At 41.9% G+C, this 22789-nt stretch overlaps 1 protein-coding gene across 1 annotated transcript in view; it reads left to right on the plus strand.

Moving 5' to 3' along the window:
* The window catches only part of EXOSC5 (exosome component 5), a 43967-nt gene that overhangs the window by 7204 nt on the left and 13974 nt on the right, over window positions 1-22789 (plus strand). Inside the window, exons 2-3 of the mRNA XM_077481043.1 lie at window positions 3962-4075; window positions 13607-13728. Coding sequence (XP_077337169.1) covers window positions 3962-4075; window positions 13607-13728 — 236 coding nt within the window. The remainder of the gene's footprint in view (window positions 1-3961; window positions 4076-13606; window positions 13729-22789) is intronic.

The raw sequence follows: 22789 nt of genomic DNA on the forward strand, positions 1-22789 counted from the left end.
ACAATTTTCTCCCAGGTGACTGAATAGGGGTACAAAGTACCCCTTACTCATTCACATAGAGTGGGGTGCCGGGATCTGGGGGCCCCTTTACTAAAGCGGGCTCCCAGATTCCAATAAGCCCCCCCCTCGCCAGCAGACCCCAAAAACCAACGGCCAGGGTTGTCGGGAAGAGGCCCTTGTCCCCATCAACATGGGGACAAGGTGCTTTGGAGTGGGGGGACCGCAGGGCTCCCCCTTCCCCAAAGTACTCGCCCCCATGTTAAGGGCATGGCATGGTACGGTTTGGGGGTGGGGGGGCACTCGCTTGTACCCACCCCCTTTCCTGACCGGCCGGGCTGCGTGCTGGGATAAGGGTTTGGTATGGATTTTGGGGTTCCCTCAGGCTGTTTTTTTTGGTGTGGGGGGCTCCCCTTAAGATCCATACCAGACCAAAGGGTCTGGTATCCTCTTGGGGGGGGGGGGGGGAGACCTCACGCCAATTTTTTTTCTTTTAAATGTTCACGGGATTCCCTTTTCAAGATTCTCAGCACACAAGTCGCACCGCAAGTCGGATCATCTTGATCCGACTTCTGGTACGACCTCTATTTAAATCAATGGGCTCCCATAGGGAACCATTGATTTTGAATAGAGACAGAAATGCCCAAAAAAACCTCGTTAATTCTCATTTGACACCTTTTGCCTGCATCTGATGTTTTCACAGCTCTAACACTGGAGCCTCAGAACGCACTGGTCCTGGGGGGTTTTTTTTTTTGTACAGCTTAAAAACACCTATGCCATTTGCAGCTCAAAAACGCCTAACTAACATGGACAGGCGTTTTTAAGCTGAAAAAACACTCAAAAAAAGCGGCTGTAAAAACGTCCATGTGCATGAGGCCTTACAGACCTCTTTAACCTACAGGTAAGCCTAGATTAAGGCTTACCTGTAGGTGCTTGATATATCTCCTAGACCTACATGGTGTAGGAGATATTTGCAAATCGCCGTACAGCGATTTCTTCTGTGCATGCTCCAGAGTTAGGAAGGGTATGCTGTGCCGTTTCTGCTCAGGTCATGCTGTGACTGGTGGCTCCTGCGACTACAGCCAGTCACAGAGCTGGAGTTTGCGGCCCTGGAAGGAAGAGGGGTGAAGAATGGATGCTCGCTGCTAGCGAGGAAGGCGGGGACATCGCAGGCTTCTCCTGCAGGTAAGTGTCACATAATGGGCTACAATGCGATGCATAGTAGCCCATTATGCTTTACCTTTGCAGGGAAATGAAGAGGAGGCAAAACCCATCAGGGTTTACTTCCTCTTTAAAGTGATGAAAAGATAGTGAAACAAGATCTCGTTGATCCACCAAAATCCTTCACCAAAGTGATGTGTGCCAATTCCACTCCCTTAGGAATAAAGCTCAACAGATACTTTGCCATTCACTCTCATGTCTGGCAAATCTTGCATTATTGGAGAGCTGCTTATACACGCCATTCTTCATCCAGATCTATAAAGACTCTCTCCGCATGTGGGAATAGAAATCGAGACAGAGCTTCCAATAGTGTAAAAACACCTTAAGGTAATCGGTTTATTAAAAGTCATGCACTTACATCATAAAGGATTCAAAATCGCCTTGTTAAAATTCCAAACATGCCAGGTGACTGTGTTGCGATCTCCTCATAGCTTCCTTCGTGCACGTGGAGTCACCGTCTCAGCGTTGCCGTGTAGCCACACCCGACGCGTTTCATCACTTCCGACTTCATCACAGGGGCACCCCTGATGCCACTTCTGGTTCTGTTATCTGGCTGGGCATCTTATGACGTCCAGCAGGATAACATGCCGGCATGCTCAGTGTGGCTATCGGGGGTGCTGTGTGTCACTCTGACACACTGCATCTCCGATCATATTAAGTAGCCTCTGACGGAGGCTCCTTATCACATGATCAGCTGTGAACAATCACAGCGTGAATCAGCAAGTGCCTGTAAATGGCTTTCCTTGGTTGTCCACGGTTCACGCTGACAGGGAGAGTCGATCAGTGGCGCTCCCTGTCAGGGGCGGTCTGCGCTGGTAATTGGCACATTGATTATTATCAGCCCCATCAGATGTGCCACAAACAATGCCTATCAGCTGCCAGTCAGTGCCCCTGCAAACGCCTGTCAGTGCCAATCATTGCCCATCAATAATACCTGTCAGTACGTCATCATCAGTGCTGCCCATCACGGCCATCTATTAGTGTCCATCAGTTCCTGCCTGTCTGTGTGTGTGTTTTTTATATATATATATATATATATATATATATATATATATATATATATATATATATATATATACAGTGGTGTGAAAAAGTGTTTGCCCCCTTCCTCATTTCCTGTTCCTTTGCATGTTTGTCACACTTAAGTGTTTCGGAACATCAAACCAATTTAAACAATAGTCAAGGACAACACAAGTAAACACAAAATGCAATTTGTAAATGAAGGTGTTTACTATTAAAGGTGAAAAAAAATCCAAACCATCATGGCCCTGTGTAAAAAGTGATTGCCCCCTAAACCTAATAACTGGTTGGGCCACCCTTAGCAGCAACAACTGCAACCAAGCGTTTGCGATAACGTGCAATGAGGCTTTTACAGCGTCCTGGAGGAATTTTGGCCCACTCATCTTTGCAGAATTGTCCTAATTCAGTTACATTAGAGGGTTTTCGAGCATGAACGGCCTTTTTAAGGTCATACCACAACATCTCAATAGGATTCAGGTCAGGACTTTGGCTAGGCCACTCCAAAGTCTTCATTTTGTTTTTCTTCAGCCATTCGGTGGTGGACTTGCTGGTGTGTTTAGGATCATTGTCCTGCTGCAGAACCCAAGTTCGTTTCAGCTTGAGTACACGAACAGATGGTGGTCGGACATTCTCCTTCAGGATCTCTTGGTAGACAGCAGAATTCATAGTTCCTTTTATCACGGCAAGTCTTCCAGGTCCTGAAGCAGCAAAACAGCCCCAGACCATCACACTACCACCACCATATTTTACTGTTGGTATAATGTTCTTTTTATGAAATGCAGTGTTCCTTCTACGCCAGATATACTTGGGCACACACCTTCCAAAGAGTTCCACTTTTGTCTCATCGGTCCACAGAATGTTGTCCCAAAAGTCTTGGGGATCATCAAGATGTGTTGTGGAGAAATTGAGACGAGCTTTGATGTTCTTTTTGCTCAGCAGTGGTTTTCTCCTTGGAACTCTGCCATGCAGGCCATTTTTGCCCAGTCTTTTCCTGATGGTGGAGGCATGAACGCTGACCTTAACTGAGGCAAGTGAGGCCTGCAGTTCCTTGGACGTTGTTGTGGGGTCTTTTGTGACCTCTTGGATGAGTCGTCGCTGCGCTCTTGGGGTAATTTTGGGTGGCCGGCCACTCCTGGGAAGGTTCACCACTGTTCCATGTCTTCGCCATTTGTGGATAATGGCTCTCACTGTGGTTCGCTGGATTCCCAAAGCTTTGGAAATGGCTTTATAACCCTTTCCAGACTGATAGATCTCAATTACTTTCTTTCTCAATTGTTCCTGAATTTCTTTGGGTCTTGGCATGATGTGTAGCTTTTAAGGATCTTCTGGTGGACCTTACTGTGTCAAGCAGCTCCTATTTAAGTGATGCCTTGATTGTGAACAGGTGTGGCAATAATCAGGCCTGGGTGTGGCTAGAGAAATTGAACTCAGGTGTGGACAACCACAGTTATAGTATGTTTTAACAATACAATCACTTTTTCACACAGGGCCATGATGGTTTGGATTTTTTTTCACCTTTAATAATAAACACCTTCATTTACAAATTGCATTTTGTGTTTACTTGTGTTGTCCTTGACTATTGTTTAAATTGGTTTGATGTTCCGAAACACTTAAGTGTGACAAACATGCAAAGGAACAGGAAATGAGGAAGGGGGCAAACACTTTTTCACACCACTGTGTATATATAATCATACTCCTATTCATTCATTCATTTATTTTACAGGAGATACGTCGGTCCTGGCTGGAGTCTATGGACCAGTAGAAATTAAAATCAGCAGAGAGTTGCATGATAAATCCACCATCGAGGTTATGGTTAGACCTAAGGTGGGTTTACCTGGTAAGTACTAATTCATTTTTGCCTGCATCTTAATTTTTTGTTGGACACCTCCCGCTTAACATCCCTTGCAGAAGATGCGTCCCTCCATGTTGTATAATGTGGATGAAGTAATCTGTTTGTTTTTTGTTCATTCAGCCAGTTTGTTGGCAGCTTTATACATTTGCTAACCAAGGGGGCACAGTACAGTGTTTTCATGGTCTTGAATAGGCAGGTGGTACATGATGCGAATGTGTTTCCTGCAACCATGGGTTGCAGGAAAGGAATTAGCACGATTCCCCCATGGGTTGTGTCTTAATTGATACCCCTTTGTTGCAAATCAGTGTCCAAGATGGCGGTTTAGTTCCACTTTAAGTTGGGAAATTCAGGTTCTAGTAGCAAAGTAGAACAGATTTTGGAGAGATGCACATAGGAAGCTTTTCTGTCCGGTATCATTATTTGCAAACCTTTTTGCAGTGTCTGTACTTTATGCAGATCTTTTATTGCCTATTCAGGGCAAAGTGACAGTCACTTAAAAGCTCACCCTTGAGCCACCTATACTTTTGTTTGTATAACTGCCACTTTGTTGCTCAGTCTGAGCCCTTGTAAAATTCCTGTCTTCTTGGTATGGAGCAGTATATGATCTCCTCTCAGCATGCAGTCCTTAGGTCTGAGCGGTGAGTCAGGCCTGAATAGTGTTACACAAAGGAGGGGATGAGAGTCTCGCACCTGTGTAAGCTCCAGTACAAAGTTGATTCAGGTCTTGAAAACAAGGACTCGAGATGCCTCATGGTTGGTCACGCATTTCGGAGCATCTTGGATGCTCTGTCGTGCAAATGTCAGACAGTATATGTAGTTGAGAGCTTGATTGTGCCTCACTATTGGCTCATAAGTTAGACTGGGAGGCCTTACTGACCAGAAGGAAAAAAAAATGTTTCCACTTAAAAAGAGTGTATGTCATCTAATGGGAATTTAAATAGGGCTACTGCAAATGAGTAATAGTATAGAAATAGAAGAAAATTAGTATTTAATAAAATATTTATTTAGAAAAGTATAAGTGGCTATGACATAAACAAACCAACATAGAGTATTTACAGTGGATACATGTTCATGGATATGGAGACAAAATGAAGGACATAACCCATTCTATTGAGACATAGTAATATACAATAGATAAAACCCGACGTTTCGAGGTATTAAGTGAACCTCTTCTTCAAGGGTGGTCAGCTTGGTCACAACAGTAATTACGTCATGTATATATGAAAACGGAGCTTCTCCAAAACATACACTGTATCCAATGGTTGGTTGATTAGCTGCAGCTCTGCAGAGGCCAGGGAGTCAAAGCGAGGTGGGGGGGGGGGGATGGGTGATAGGGAGGCAAAAACCAGACCCCACAGGTGGACACTAATCCCTCAGATGGACCACAATCCCTGCCAGCCTGACAACAGCTTCACAAAAGGGCACCTTCAACCCACACATGTCCCAACTCCACAGATAGGCGGAAGAGAGCCAATGCAAAATCAATGGTTCTAATCCAGCCCACCCAAATGCCAGATACCTGGCTTGTAATATTACAACCACAGATGTAGTGAAAAGCGGACTATGCTTGTTTGAATCAAGCTAAATCCAGCAACACATGTCAGTCTGTGGTATACTGCAGTTTGTGGGTCTGCATTTGTTCCACTGTCGTGGTTGGGATAAAACCGGAAGTTTAGGACCCAGAAGTATTACTAGTGCCCCTTCACTTCTGTTCATAACATATGATTATCTCTTTATAATGGCATCTGAAAGTTGGTGGGATATATTAGGCAGCAAGTAACATGTTCTTGAAGTTGGTGTGTTGAAAGCAGAAAAAAAATGGGCATCACAAATTGTTTTGTATGGTTTGAGTAGCTGCAGACTGTTCAGGGTGACCATGCTGACCCTTGTCCACAGCCAATAGCTAGTACAATGGGTGCATGAACATCGGTGCAGGACCACAGAGCAATGGAAGAAGGTGGCCTGGTCTGATGAATCATGTTTTCTTTTACATTATGTGGATGGCCGAGTGCATGTACATCACTTAAACCTTGGTTCTGCCATTCATTTGGATGTTACCTTGACACATACCACCTACCTAAAAATTGTTCTTGATCAAGTACACCCCTTCATGGAAATAGTATTTCCTGATAGCCATGGCCTCTTTAAGCAGGATAATGCGCCCTATTACACTGCAGAAATGTTCAAGAATGTTTTGGGGATACAAGAATGAGTTTGAGGTGTTCCACACATTTGGCACCTTTGGGGGGGGAGCGGGTACCCTGCTGCAGTTCATCCCCCCTGCCGCTGGGCCATTCACACAGCCAGCAGGGAACCAGCTGTGAAGCTCCAGGGCTTCAATGCCAGTCTCCCTTACAAGGAATGGCGGCAGCAGCACCTGAGAGCCCATTGAAAAATCTGCTGGGGTGCCGACATCATGGGATCTCTGGACAGGTAAGTGTCCTAATATTAAAAGTCAGCAGCTACAGCATCTGTAGCTGATTTTTAATCTTTTGGTGGTGGGGGGGGGGTGTTAAATATAATAATCTCTCAATATTATGAAAACTTAAAGTGGAGGGCCACCCTGAAAAAAAAAAATATTAAAAATTACAAAAAAATCTAAAAAAAAATGAAAAAAAATTTTTTTTTACTTACAAGAAATGCCTGTTGCTAGGCACATAATCCTAATCTTCCTCTTCCTCCTCCGCGGAGATCTTCTTTCTTCACTCCTCGTCGCGTTGTCTTCTGGGTAATGGGTCGCGCTGTGTTCTGGGAACTGTGTGTTCCAGAACACAGCGCGTCCCATTCACAAAGCGCTGCGTGACTCGCGCATGCGCAGTAGGAAACGGGCAGTGAAGTCGTAAGGCTTAGAAGGAATGGCGGCGCCGAGGGACGGGGCGGGCGCCCTGGACAGGTAAGTGTGCTTATTAAGTCAGCAGCTGCAGTGTTTGCAGCTGCTGACTTTTAATTTTTTTTTTTTTTAAACAGCCCTCCTCTTTAATTCCCTAAACTTATATTGATGAGAAAATTTCCAAGTCCTTTCAGTTCGTATGTAAAAACTAAAAAATTGATTTAATAATAAAAAAGCATAAGATTACAAGAAAGATATTAAAATACAAAATGTAAAAATATCATTAATGTAGTTATATGTTTGAGATGAAGATTGTGTATATATAATCAGATTTGTGTATCTGTTTAAAAGGCTGATGGCTTCCCCCATGTGTCTAATGCCGTGTACACACGACCAGACTTTGACAGCAAAGGTCCAATGGAACGAATCTGCCGTACAATTCGACTATGTGTGGGCTTCATCGGACCTTTGCTGTCTAAAAATCAGACGGACTTTAGATTTAGAACGTGTTTCAAATCTTTCCGACGGATTCGAGTCCGGTTGAAAAATCCGTTCGTCTGTATGCTAGTACGACGGACGAAAACCGACGCTAGGCAGCTATTGGCTACTGGCTATGAACTTCCTTATTCTAGTCTAGTCGTACGTCATCACATTCAAATCCATCGCACTTTGGTGTGATTGTGTGTGGCCAAGTCTGTTCGTTCGAAAAGTCAGTCGGAAAGACCGTCGGACCTAGTCTCCCGGAAAGTCCGGTCGTGTGTACACGGCATTAGTCTGACTCCCAAACGCTATGTACATCTAGTTTTTTTCTCCATAAAAAAAAAAAAAAGGGCTTCTTTGTCTTTTAGTTCCTCAGACTCCAATGTATTTCTAACTCCCCCCTCCCTTTACTCAAGTTAGTGAAATACAATGCCATCTCTATTCACAGCCTTCCAATAAGAACCTAAGGGATGGGCAAGAATCCTGTGCAAAACCATTTAACTTATACAATATAACTTTATTGATCATCTAAATCAGGGGTAGGCAACCTGGGGCCCCTCCAGCTGTTGTGGAACTACATTTCCCATGAGGCATTGCAAGTCTGGCAATTTCGATTACTCCCAGAGGCAACAGCTGGAGGGCCCCAAATTGCCTACCCCTGGTTCTAAATCAAATAATACATATACCAATATATGTATACATTATAGTCACTGAAAAGCCCTTGTTCTTAATTATATCTTAATCAAGAAATATTATAGTATAAAGAACTTATATTCTTATATTCAAACCTTTATGTATCTTCAAGAAATGTGATACCATCTGCGATGGGGGAAGAATAGTCTAATTACTACCACACGTTGGCTCTCCAAAGCTATGCTTGTGAACCTGAAACTTAAAAAAAAAAAAATACATTATATATATACATATATATGTATGTATATGTGTGTGTGTGTGTAAAAACTACTTGTTACTTTTCCAAATATAGCAGAGATAAATATATATAACTCAGTTATAATAATAAAGATCTAACCAATTCATACATATGTTGTTAATTTTTTTTTAACCTTTATGCACTCTATGTATGAAGGTAAATAACCTGTGTGCAGAACCAGCACACCCCCCAGCTTCCACTTATACTTACCTATCGTGATCCAGCAGTGGGAGCAATCACATCCAACCAATGAGGAATGAGAGGGACTGGAACTGAGACGCGGCTCCATGTCTGAATAAACATGCAGAGCAGCGACTCGGGAGTGCGCCTGCTCGGGTGCCCCTATTGCAAGCTGCTTGCTGTGAGTGCGGAGCCAGAGTTACCGGAAAGGTACCCGCAAAGAGGAGTATTGGATCTGCTCACTGCACAGAGCGAGTGTGACATTTTGTTGTTTAAAAAAAAAAAAATTTTGCCTTTACTATCGCCTTTAGGTCTCTTTCACACCATGGTGCAGAAACGTCCTTTTTTCTGCACACGTTCTGCAATGGCACAAAAAACAATTGTTCTCTATGTGCCCTGTTCACATCACAACACTGGTATCACGTGCATACTTTTTCTCTACAGAAAAAAACGGACATGACATCAACATTGGTGTGACTAGAGCACATAACTGACCTGCATGAAAACTGATGTCTCTACAAGTGAAATCTTATGCCGCGTACACGATCGGACTTTCCGGCAGAAAAGTTCAGACGGAATAATTTCATCGGATATTCTGATTGTGTGTGGGCTTCATCTGACTTTTTCTTTAGAAAATTCTGACAGACCTAGAAATAGAACATGTAGTCTAATCTGGCAGAGGTATGCACTCAAAACAATTGATATGCTCACCTCTACTCCCAGCGCTCAAAGGGTGCAGTCAACTTACTCCCACCTGGGGATGGTTCTTAATACTTAGCTGCCATTATAAAATAAAACTTATCATGCATAAAAAACAAAATAATTGGTTAACCTGAGGATTCAAATATAACCACTAACAGCGCTGATACCACATCTCCATATACAACAAACAATTTGTCTATGTTAAGCATGTAGTACTTTTTAAAAAAACCAGCAAGTCTTTTATCAAAATTGGTGTCCAAACACCAAGTATTAAAGAACCAGCAAGACTTTTGTCAGGAATTAATGTCCATACACCAAGAGATCACACTCTATTCCTCATCAATGAGTGCAGTCCTTCATATTCATATTCATACAATCTTCTCAGATATCTGGGTGTGTATGGGTATGGTCCTACACCTTCACCATGTGCTATTCCACCTCCGTGAATATGTATATAGATGGCTGCTTACCAGATTCCAATCACTTTAGAGCCTATCTCCACTATGTGGAACTCCTCTGTCTGGTTCTGTGTGTCCCGCTGATTGCTCTCACATTGGTAGTAGACATGCAAAAGATTCAAGGGGTCTCATATAGTGTGATACCTTTTATTTAGGATTGAAAAAATTCCTTTCCCCCCCTTACATAATATGCTTACATTTAAAACAACTTAAAACCAGCGTATAACATATGTGGTGTAAGTGCTGCCGCACGATCGTCTCACCGGTAGGCTGCAGATCTCATCCAACACAGTCTCCGTGTGTGGACCCGGGTCCTTGTTGGCTAACACTCACCCTCTTGCTCGTGTGATCACTGCGCTGACGCGTTTCGTGTTTTCACGTCTTCAGAGAGCGTGATCACACGATATACTAAGCAATCTTATATAGTTATGTGTATTTAAAAACAGGGCGTCGCTAACCTGCACAGGTGCGTCTGTCCCTCCCACCATTTTCAGCAGCTGTCAGCAGAGAGTGATCTCCCTGACTTCCCCTTAGGCCTTTCTACTTCCGGTTCAACTGCAACCAGGAAGTGACATCTATTTCCGGTTCAGATGTCACTGGGAGTTTATGTCTACATCGCTGTGTGGGGCTAACCATCCATCCTGCTGAGCTACAATTGTAGATCAAGTTGGATAAGAATCAAATGGCCTCATTCAAATAATTACGTTTCTCAAATCTGTTCCATACATTGTTACACTACTGCATGATGTATAATAGATCATTACACTGCTGTGCGTTTTTTCTCCTTGTTTGATACAATATGCATGTCAGTGGCTGTGTATTCATTTGTCACTGACCATGATTTAACATGCAATAAGAGTATAGGAGTGATATATAACTCATAATGCACATCAGTAACATGTAGGGAGTGTCTTATAAACCTTATCTGTATGGGTGAATGATACAGAATTGTATATAAAGCCATATATCAATGATATCTGGTATCTTATACTATGTGAGTATAGCGGAACTGTTTGGCAAAGATACCTATTACATTATATATACAAAACACAGTAGAATCTGTCAGTATAAAATACAAAAAAATAAAAAAATAAAATAAAAAATAAATAAATAAATAAAATAAAATTTTATAAATATAAAAATAAATATAAAAATGAAAATATAATAAAATAAAAATAAAAATATATATACTAATAAGGATAAGGATTAGTCTGAATAAACATAAATGAAAATAATGAAAAAATCTACACAAATACATATACGATAGGTGAATATCAGTACAGATAAACATGTAAATCAACACCAAAGTAAGAATAACCATACTGTACTGTATACCTGTCCTGACTCCTTATTATACTTTTGCTCTTTGTTTTATTATAAGGAGAGACATAATCACTCATATCTTAGAAATTCAGTATTAAGGGATCCTGGGAAGTAGAAGTAAAGTATAGAAAAGCCCTAAAATAAAACAAAGAGCAAAAGTATAATAAGGAGTCAGGACAGGTATACAGTACAGTATGGTTATTCTTACTTTGGTGTTGATTTACATGTTTATCTGTACTGATATTCACCTATCGTATATGTATATGTATTTGTGTAGATTTTTTCATTATTTTCATTTATGTTTATTCAGACTCATCCTTATCCTTATTAGTATATATATTTTTATTTTATTATTTTTATTTTTATTTTATTCTAATTTTATTTTCATTTTTATATTTATTTTTATATTTATAAATTTTTATTTTATTTACTTATTTATTTATTTATTTATTTTTTTGTATTTTATACTGACAGATTCTACTGTGTTTTGTATATATAATGTAATAGGTATCTTTGCCAAACAGTTCCGCTATACTCACATAGTATAAGATACCAGATATCATTGATATATGGCTTTATATACAATTCTGTATCATTCACCCATACAGATAAGGTTTATAAGACACTCCCTACATGTTACTGATGTGCATTATGAGTTATATATCACTCCTATACTCTTATTGCATGTTAAATCATGGTCAGTGACAAATGAATACACAGCCACTGACATGCATATTGTATCAAACAAGGAGAAAAAACACACAGCAGTGTAATGATCTATTATACATCATGCAGTAGTGTAACAATGTATGGAACAGATTTGAGAAACGTAATTATTTGAATGAGGCCATTTGATTCTTATCCAACTTGATCTACAATTGTAGCTCAGCAGGATGGATGGTTAGCCCCACACAGCGATGTAGACATAAACTCCCAGTGACATCTGAACCGGAAATAGATGTCACTTCCTGGTTGCAGTTGAACCGGAAGTAGAAAGGCCTAAGGGGAAGTCAGGGAGATCACTCTCTGCTGACAGCTGCTGAAAATGGTGGGAGGGACAGACGCACCTGTGCAGGTTAGCGACGCCCTGTTTTTAAATACACATAACTATATAAGATTGCTTAGTATATCGTGTGATCACGCTCTCTGAAGACGTGAAAACACGAAACGCGTCAGCGCAGTGATCACACGAGCAAGAGGGTGAGTGTTAGCCAACAAGGACCCGGGTCCACACACGGAGACTGTGTTGGATGAGATCTGCAGCCTACCGGTGAGACGATCGTGCGGCAGCACTTACACCACATATGTTATACGCTGGTTTTAAGTTGTTTTAAATGTAAGCATATTATGTAAGGGGGGGAAAGAAATTTTTTCAATCCTAAATAAAAGGTATCACACTATATGAGACCCCTTGAATCTTTTGCATGTCTACTACCAATGTGAGAGCAATCAGCGGGACACACAGAACCAGACAGAGGAGTTCCACATAGTGGAGATAGGCTCTAAAGTGATTGGAATCTGGTAAGCAGCCATCTATATACATATTCACGGAGGTGGAACAGCACATGGTGAAGGTGTAGGACCATACCCATACACACCCAGATATCTGAGAAGATTGTATGAATATGAAGGACTGCACTCATTGATGAGGAATAGAGTGTGATCTCTTGGTGTATGGACATTAATTCCTGACAAAAGTCTTGCTGGTTCTTTAATACTTGGTGTTTGGACACCAATTTTGATAAAAGACTCGCTGGTTTTTTTTAAAAAGTACTACATGCTTAACATAGACAAATTGTTTGTTGTATATGGAGATGTGGTATCAGCGCTGTTAGTGGTTATATTTGAATCCTCAGGTTAACCAATTCTTTTGTTTTTTAGAAATGGAACATGTTTTAAATCTTTCCGACCGAATCAATTCCTATCGGGAAAACCGTTTGTCCTGTATGCTGTTCCGCAAGGGCAGCTATTGGCTACTGGCTATTGAACTTCCTTTTTCTAGTCCCGTCGTACGTGTTGTAAGTCACCGTGTTCTAAACCATCGGACTTTGGTGTGATCGTGTGTAGGCAAGTCCTTTTCAGCAGAACTCCGTCAAAAAAAGTTACAGTTTATTCTGATGGTAAAACCGGTCGTGTGTTCGCGGCATAAGTGGTTTTCCCATCAGTTCCCATCCATTTTTATGCACATATGGTTTGAAAGAGCCCTAAAGGATCTGCTACTGATGTCTTGGTGCCAGGCAGTCCATGCCTTGATGGGTCAGAGCTGTTTAGGTGGCAAAAGTGGGAACTACTCGGTATTATGGGAGGTATGTACCAATGTATTGGTGTATATTAGATTGTCAAAAATAACTATTTTTTGTATTGTTATTACAACGCTGATGTTCTAAAATGGAAATTATGTTGTGACCATAGATTTCCTTTATAATAAATCTCTTTTAAATAGCATCCTTGTAATTGTGGTGGAAATGAATACATTCTGTTTGGAAGTGTTTGTAGTCCACAGCAATTTTGGAGCACGTTTTGTTCCACTTTGACTCACCTGGTAATGTAAATTAGAAGGTAATACTCCACTTTATACCTTTTCTAACTTTTTCATGTTGTTTCCAAATCAGCAATACAAGAGAAGAGCCAGGAGCAGTTAATTCGAGAGACATGCGAGTCTGTCATTCTAGGCACCCTGCACCCCCGAACATCGATCACCATTGTACTACAGATTATCAATGATGCCGGTTCTGTATCCTTTGCTAGTGCTGGTTTTGTCTGAGCCATCATTTCTGTGTCCAGCCACTAGAGGGCACACTTTCCTTCCCTAAAGCCTTGTGAAGAGCATCTGCAGTGTTTTCAATTACTTATTAGTCCGCCTCCCCTTGTTATTCACACAATGTTTTATTCCTTTTAATGTCTTCCACTGTGGGTGAACCTTCTTCCTCCTGCTGCCAGTATCTCGTTTGTCTCGATTATTTTTAGCAATTTATTGATACAGTGCAGAAAGATTGTGAAGATTTACTGGTCCCTGAGGTCATAAACTTAGAGAGAATGATCAAGAGCAGCAATGGACATATTCTGAGATTCAGCAATCATTAGCCTAAAATATTTTCTTAGTATCTTCCTTCTCCTCTGCCACTCTGGGCATTAACTGAGATCAGCCGCAGACTGCTAATGCTGTAATAGGAGCTTTGCCAATATGTTAAAAGCAGAAACTTCACTTGGGTTACCATGAAATATTTTGGATTATTATTTCAGCGACATATAGGTTAAAAGCAGGAAATGTTTGGTTGATGTGGTCTTGATACCTGGGATTTGTATTAGAAGTGTTGCACTCAGGTTATTTAAAAATAATTGTTATTATTAAAGCAGTATTAAACCCAAAACCTGCCACCTGACTGCCAAGCTGCAGGTTAACGTGGCCATGTTAGTACACACTGCCATGGTTGCAATTGGGCAAGATCTATTCTACAAGTTGCGTTCAGCAGGCAATACCACCGTCCAACATGGCCTATTCAGGTGAATGGGACCGTTCCCCCAACTGCTTTGCAGCCATGTGTAATGAGGGTGGATGAGCTGTTCATGGCTAACATGGGCATGGAGGAGGCAACATATCACCTGTGAGACTCTGAGAACACTACTTCAGATGACTCTGGTGTCGCACCAGGATTCCCTCTCACTTCCTGTTTTAGCTATGGGACAGGAAGTATAGGAAAACTCCCCAGTGGCACAGATGGCAAAAAAAAACTGCCATGGACTATAACCCTACCTTACTCTACCCAAAATGGGAAAAACTTTTTTATTTGTCTTTAGCTACACTTTAAATCTTCAGTCATCTTGCAACATTCTAGTCTGCTTCCCACTGCGTCTTGTGAATGGTCTCACAGCCTTTAGCGTGTCTCAGAAGGCTTCCGGGTGTAGGGAGGGTTGGGTGAACTTCTGCTTTTTGGTCTGAATTTTTTTCGGTTTAAGAACGTATGTTCAATGATTTAATCATTATCAAATTGATGTTCATTTTTGACCACATTGAGCAGAAGCAGTATAGACATTTTTTCTGAAACAAACAAACTTCTAAAAGTGTGGTTTTCGTCCGGGAAATTCTGTTCATTCCAAAAATCAAATGTTAAAAGCAAACAAAGTTTTGAAATACTTTTGAACAGCTTTCATCTAATGTACTAAGGCCTCATGTACACTGCTGCTGCTAAATGTTTAGGAGCAGTTGGTCATTTTTCTTTTTTTTTTTTTTATTCAACTGCCCCTGAACTCTTCTCTGTTATCTTATCAGTACATGTACACAGGGTCGTTTACAGTCGTTTCTAGGCAGTTGAGTTTAGAGGCTTTTTTTGGAATGCAAAAAAATGGGTTCAGACGCTGATTTTAGAGGCATTTCAAGCATCAAATGCTTCTAAACACGGTAGCTCGCGTTTAGCTGCGTTTTTCATTTTTGGATATTTTGAAAAAGCTTCTAAATGCAAACACGGCAAAACGCTGCTACACGCGGCACATATATATAAGCGGCAAAACTGATGTTTTAAATGTGGGTTACTATCTGTCAAGTTAAATCGTTCAGGAGAGGTTGTAAAACGTCCTGTGTACATAAAGTCTTCAACTATTTTTTTATACAAATCATTGTACGAAAATCAAACACATGACTAGCTTAAGATGTGATCGAATGGACATTCCTTGTGTGAATTTCTTTAAAAGAAAAGGTGCGGGATTCAAACAAAAACTTGTATGCTCACTGAGATGGCTGAAGCTGTCGTCCGCTGGCTCTACACTGAGAACTGAGCGACCAAAGACCTTTAATCGCTCAGGTCTCTGGTCCACTCTAAGGCTTGTTTAGGCTCTCAGCAGGGAGGCTGAGAGACTGAGCCGGCTATTGGTCAGGCATCTGGGCAGATCCTAACATTATTGTCAGGATCCTTCCAGAACCTGGAGTGGCTGAGTGACGAACCTGGGTCACAGGAGCACAGAACAAAGTGCACTCCTGTGAACCACAGGAGAAAGTATGGCCCAAAGAGCTTGGGCCCTACTTCTCCTTTTTAATTATGAGAACCTGTATTGCACATAGTATATATCACCATGTACTGTTTGATTTTGCTACCCTGGTATTAGCATTTGTAAAATGCAGTCTGACAGTTATAGGAGATTATTGGAGTATAGCTCAGGAGATGTTCCAATCCTCTCCCTTTCTGAAGTCAAAGGTGTTCTAGAATTATCCCAGCACTTTTCTCCATTATACAGTCTCATGTACACACTAAACACAGTTATAGTACAAATAAGTGTAATTCGGTGATATAGAGCAATCGAAGGTAAGATGGGAAGTATGTAATTATGGTACATTATCCTTCAAACTCGCAAACTTGTAGAAAAAGGCTGCAAGTAGAGAATCTTAAAGCTGAACTTTAAGGGATGGATAATGGAAAGTTAGCCATACATTAGTAGAAATAGAAGGACTGCTTTAACCAACTCAAGACCAAGCCTTTTCTGCCACTTTTTGTTTACAAGTTTAAATCCATATTTTTTGCTAGAAAATTACTTGTAACCCCCAATGAATGAATAATAAAAAAAAACACAATTTATACCCCAATTTTTTGTAAAATATGAAAGATAATGTTCTGTCGAGTAAATAGATACCTAACATGTCATGCTCTAAAATTGTGCACGCTCATGGAATGGTGCCAAACTACTGTACTTAATCTCCATAGGTGACGTTTTAAACATTTTTACAGGTTTAGAGTTACAGGATGGTCTAGTGCTGGAATCAATGCTCTCGCTCTAACGTTCGTGGCAATACCTCACATGTGTATTCATGCGTGACCTATGTATGCGTTCGCTTCTGTGCACGAGCATGGAGGTGCTTTGATTGTTTTATTTTTTTTTAATTTCCCTTCACTTTTACTGTAAACATCCCTTGTAATAGAAATAAGGATTGCAGTTCCTCTTTATAGCGAGATCTGGGGTTAAAAAGACCCCAGATCTCGCCTTTTACCTTTTTAAAAGCTCAAAAAAAAAAGTGATATTTTGCTTTAAAAAAATAAAATGATTCACTTACACCCTGGACCAAAAGTGACGTCATGATGTCGCTCCGGTCCTCCAAGGCCATAGAGGCAATCAAAGACTGTCTAATCTTTGATTGCCACTGTGACCAGCCGGCCGCACTGTCGGATCGTTTCTCTGGCGCGCCAGTGGAAAATGTATGCGTGATGAAGAACCGGCGGGAGAAGAGGGACATCCCCCTCCATATGTCTCCCCTTTTGTGAGAAAGTCAGCCACTGGCTGAACAAAAAAAAAAAAATACACCAGGTTTATAGCTTCAGCTATAACCCCAGTAAACCACTTGCAAATCACAACGTAAGCATAAGGTTGTCTTTTGGAACATGTTACATTTTCCACCCGTATTTATAGTAGCAGCCTCTCCTCTGAACCCCTCCCCCGTGACAGCGAGCCAGAAATCGTCTCTCCGTACCCTCTGTCCCTATTTGAAAATTACGTGGCCGTACAGGGCTCTGCCCACATGGTCGCGTATTTCATTCACAGTTTCCTGTGAATGCATGAACTACAACTACTGTCAGCCTTTGCGGCTGACAGCTTGTAGTTCTGAATGGACTGTGAGGTCACTAAAGAGTGGCCTTGTAGTTTGTTCACAAGCTCCGCAGCCCATATGCAGGTTACTGGCTGAAAGCTGCAGAGCTTGTCTGCAGGAGGCTGCCATTGCACCAGATCCAGTGATCATGGATGCAATGCTTTCCAGGCTCCTTAGGGAAAAAAATAAAATAAACACACATTCGTTTTTTTCCTGCAAAAATATGTGCATTTATTTTTTCCCAAAAGGTGCCCTTATCCTTTATGTCAGAGCTGGTTAATGGTTCTTTGGCAGAGCTGGTTCTAGTATCCCGGATTTGACAGATCTTTGTGCGTTAGATTATTCTGGTGAAATAGAAAACTTTAGAAACCAGGACTTGTTCTCATAAGACACAGATGGGATCATTTTCCCTGCAGTTTTGTCACAAATTAGCAAGTCAATTAACACCATCCAGGTAGAGCGATAAATTAGGATGTCATAAACTCCTGAATGGAAGACGTCTGGCAGCAGTAACCGCGCTTAAAATAGGACTGGCGAGAGACTTGTCAGAAATGTTACTTTCTAATTAGTCTGAATGCCATCCCCATCGTTCTTACTGGCCTTCGCGCCTCTGGTATTCACGTTTCCTCTCGGAGTGCTGAGTCAGCGCATATTGGTTTTTGCTATCTTGATAATAAGAATACAGTATTGCTTTAACTTGTAGGCAATGTCCGATACATTGGCTAAGAACGACAGCGGGGAAATATCTGACCATCCTTCAGCCGGTGCTGAGATTGGAGGATTGAGCCCGGCTCACTCAGATCTTTTTTCTATGCAAACTATTACACTCCAACTGCAGTAACAAACCCCTCCGTTGGCTCACAGCTCTCGTTATTGTCCCCTATGCTTGAAGCATTGTTTGCCGATATCAGGAACGATGGTTATTGCCACTCTTAGCATTTTATTATTTGCAACTAATGGAAGAAATAGTACGAGCAGTGCAACAAATTTCAGTGTCTCTGGCTGCTGTCCAGCAGTAAATGTTCACTCATTTACATGCATAAAAACGTGCTTATCACAGATGAGGCAATATACAGTGGTGTGAAAAAGTGTTTGCCCCCCTCCTCATTTCCTGTTCCTTTGCATGTTTGTCACACTTAAGTGTTTCGGAACATCAAACCAATTTAAACAATAGTCAAGGACAACACAAGTAAACACAAAATGCAATTTGTAAATGAAGGTGTTTATTATTAAAGGTGAAAAAAAATCCAAACCATCATGGCCCTGTGTGAAAAAGTGATTGCCCCCTAAACCTAATAACTGGTTGGGCCACCCTTAGCAGCAACAACTGCAACCAAGCGTTTGCGATGACGTGCAATGAGGCTTTTACAGCGTCCTGGAGGAATTTTGGCCCACTCATCTTTGCAGAATTGTCCTAATTCAGTTACATTAGAGGGTTTTCGAGCATGAACGGCCTTTTTAAGGTCATACCACAACATCTCAATAGGATTCAGGTCAGGACTTTGGCTAGGCCACTCCAAAGTCTTCATTTTGTTTTTCTTCAGCCATTCGGTGGTGGACTTGCTGGTGTGTTTAGGATCATTGTCCTGCTGCAGAACCCAAGTTCGTTTCAGCTTGAGTACACGAACAGATGGTCGGACATTCTCCTTCAGGATCTCTTGGTAGACAGCAGAATTCATAGTTCCTTTTATCACGGCAAGTCTTCCAGGTCCTGAAGCAACAAAACAGCCCCAGACCATCACACTACCACCACCATATTTTACTGTTGGTATAATGTTCTTTTTATGAAATGCAGTGTTCCTTCTACGCCAGATATACTTGGACACACACCTTCCAAAGAGTTCCACTTTTGTCTCATCGGTCCACAGAATGTTGTCCCAAAAGTCTTGGGGATCATCAAGATGTGTTGTGGAGAAATTGAGACGAGCTTTGATGTTCTTTTTGCTCAGCAGTGGTTTTCTCCTTGGAACTCTGCCATGCAGGCCATTTTTGCCCAGTCTTTTCCTGATGGTGGAGGCATGAACGCTGACCTTAACTGAGGCAAGTGAGGCCTGCAGTTCCTTGGACGTTGTTGTGGGGTCTTTTGTGACCTCTTGGATGAGTCGTCGCTACGCTCTTGGGGTAATTTTGGGTGGCCGGTCACTCCTGGGAAGGTTCACCACTGTTCCATGTCTTCGCCATTTGTGGATAATGGCTCTCACTGTGGTTCGCTGGATTCCCAAAGCTTTGGAAATGGCTTTATAACCCTTTCCAGACTGATAGATCTCAATTACTTTCTTTCTCAATTGTTCCTGAATTTCTTTGGGTCTCGGCATGATGTGTAGCTTTTAAGGATCTTCTGGTGGACCTTACTGTGTCAAGCAGCTCCTATTTAAGTGATGCCTTGATTGTGAACAGGTGTGGCAATAATCAGGCCTGGGTGTGGCTAGAGAAATTGAACTCAGGTGTGGACAACCACAGTTATAGTATGTTTTAACAAGGGGGGCAATCACTTTTTCACACAGGGCCATGATGGTTTGGATTTTTTTTCACCTTTAATAATAAACACCTTCATTTACAAATTGCATTTTGTGTTTACTTGTGTTGTCCTTGACTATTGTTTAAATTGGTTTGATGTTCCGAAACACTTAAGTGTGACAAACATGCAAAGGAACAGGAAATGAGGAAGGGGGCAAACACTTTTTCACACCACTGTATGTGGCCAATAGGCAGATACACTGCCTCCGCTACAAAAGAGGAAACTTTTTTTATAATTTTTATTTTCCGCTTCATCACACACAGACTACAGTGGTGCATTTTCTACATTGGAGTGTCACTTTCCCTGTTGGCGTTTTTTACTTTTTGCAGTTAGGAGATTGCACCACGGAGGAGAGGAGTTCAACTCCATTACCATAACCTGCATGCCCTTTGTTGATATACAAAGTTTGCAGTTGACAGTTGCATCTTATGTATAGATCAGTTGTCTCCAAACTGCAACCCATGTCTTGCCTTGAGACACTTCAGATTCCTCCCACTGACACCAACAATGGGACTCTATTCCTGCCACTGACACCAACAATGGGGCAAAATTCCTCCTCCTAATATAAATAGGGGAACACTACTTCCCCCCCCCCCACTGACTCCAAAGATGAGGCACTATTCCCCCCCCCCCATGACACCAAAGATGGGGCACTATCCGCCCACCCCATGACACCAAAGATGGGGCATTACCCCCCCCCCCCACTTACACAAAGGATGGAGCACTATTCCTCCCATTGACCTCAATGGTGGGGCACTGTTTCTTTCACTGATATCAAGGGTTGGGCACTGTTCTTCCCACTAACACCAGTGGTGGGACACTATTACTCTTACTGACTCCAAAGATGGGGTACTATTCCTCCCACTGACACCAGTGATGAGGCACCGTTCCATGCACTGACACTAATTATGGGGCATGGTTCTTCCCACTGACATGAATGGTGGAGCATGATTCTTTCCACTGGCACGAGTGGTAGGGCAATATTCATTTCTCTGATAGCGGCGATGGTGCACTATTGCTTCCACTGAAACCATTCCTCCTAGTGACTTCAAAGATGGGAAAATATTCCTCCTCCTGTTTAAGGCACTGTTCCATCCACCGACGCCAACGTTGGGGCACTATTCTTCTTGCCGACGCCAACGTTGGGGCACTATTCCTCTTGCCGACACCAACGATGGGGCACTATTCCTCTTGCCGACAGCAACGATGGGGCTCATTTACACTTGCTTCAACATGCTTTTTTGATGTGTTTGATGCTTTAATGAAGCATTGCAAATACTGTGTGTATGTGTGTGTTTATTTTCTATTTGTTTTAAAGGGGCCCTGTAGAATCCCCAGCTCATTAGTACCCCTGTTCAGCAGATCCCCAGCTCATTGATACCCTTGTTCAGAATTTCACCAGCTCATTGGTACTCCCGTTCAGCAGATGCCCAGCTTATTAGTACCTCATTCAACAGATCCACTGCACAGTAGTCCTCCCAACTTAGCTGATACCCCGCTCAGTAGAAACCCCAAGCTTTGCTGATCCCCAGTCAGTAGTAACCCCCAGCTCTGCTGAACCCTTGCTTAGTAGTAACCTCCAGCCCTGCTGATCCTCCTCTCTGGTCCTCACTCACCTCCCACTATATTGCTTCCACGCTGCACACCACATGTGGCCTTTCTAGTTTCTAGCTGCTCTGGTCCCCCAGCTCTGCTGATTCTCTGCTCAGTCCTCTCTCCGGTTCCTCGCTCCTCCATCTATAGCCTTCCCATGTTGCACACCATGTGTCTGCTAGTTGCTCCACTCTGGTCCGGACTCTGCTCACCTTCTTGCTGCTCCTTGCTGCATACCAGATGTAATGTCCAGACATTACCAGAAAATATACACATGAATCAGAAGGGACTGTTTGACATCTTTCCGGTCTGCTTGTTGGTTTCCCAGTGCATCTTGGGATATCTCATACCTCCAAAACGAAGCAAAAGCTGCAGTTGCTGCTAGCGAGATTTGTAATAGGCTTCTATAAAGGCTATAGAGATGCTTTGAAGCACCAAGAAAGCAACATGGGGTATAATTTTTGAAGCAAAGCAAATCATGTGTAAACAGGACTATAAGCTAACCATTTTATTTAGTGACTTAGGTGCTTTGGCATTCAGAGTGCTTTAAAAAAAGTGTATGTAATGCCAGATTTTCAAGCAAGTGTAAACAAGCCCTTACTCTCACTGACATCATTGGTGGGTGACAATTCTTTCTACTGACACCAATGATGGGGGCACTCCTTCCCCGACACCAAAGATGGGGCACTATTCCTTCCACTGACACCAGTGGTGGTGCACAATTCCTTCTCCTACTGACTGCAGGCACTATGTAATTTTTAAAAATGCAAGAAATGCGGCGCTACCTAGAATAAAATACAATACTCAAACACATGTAGTGCAACAGTGAATTCACCTCACTAAAAGTGATAAATGTGCAATATTCAACCGTGAATATTATAGTATCCTGATAAAATAAAGTGTATAAATCTTCAAAACATCATGCATGAAATATTAACAAAATATTAAATGTGAAAATTGCTGAATAAATACTCTTATGAAAACAGTCCGAGAAATGACGGATAATAATCAAATGACAAATAATAAATATAAAGTGCTTCTCTAATGAAGTCCATGCAATTAAATAGTGAGCATGTATCTCAGTTCATGCAAAATAAATAAAGTGTTCTCCAA

This window comes from Lithobates pipiens, unplaced genomic scaffold (assembly GCF_037356315.1).
Source record: "Lithobates pipiens isolate NorthernLeopardFrog02 unplaced genomic scaffold, aLitPip1_a1.2 Scaffold_1, whole genome shotgun sequence".
NCBI classification, from domain to species: domain Eukaryota; kingdom Metazoa; phylum Chordata; class Amphibia; order Anura; family Ranidae; genus Lithobates; species Lithobates pipiens.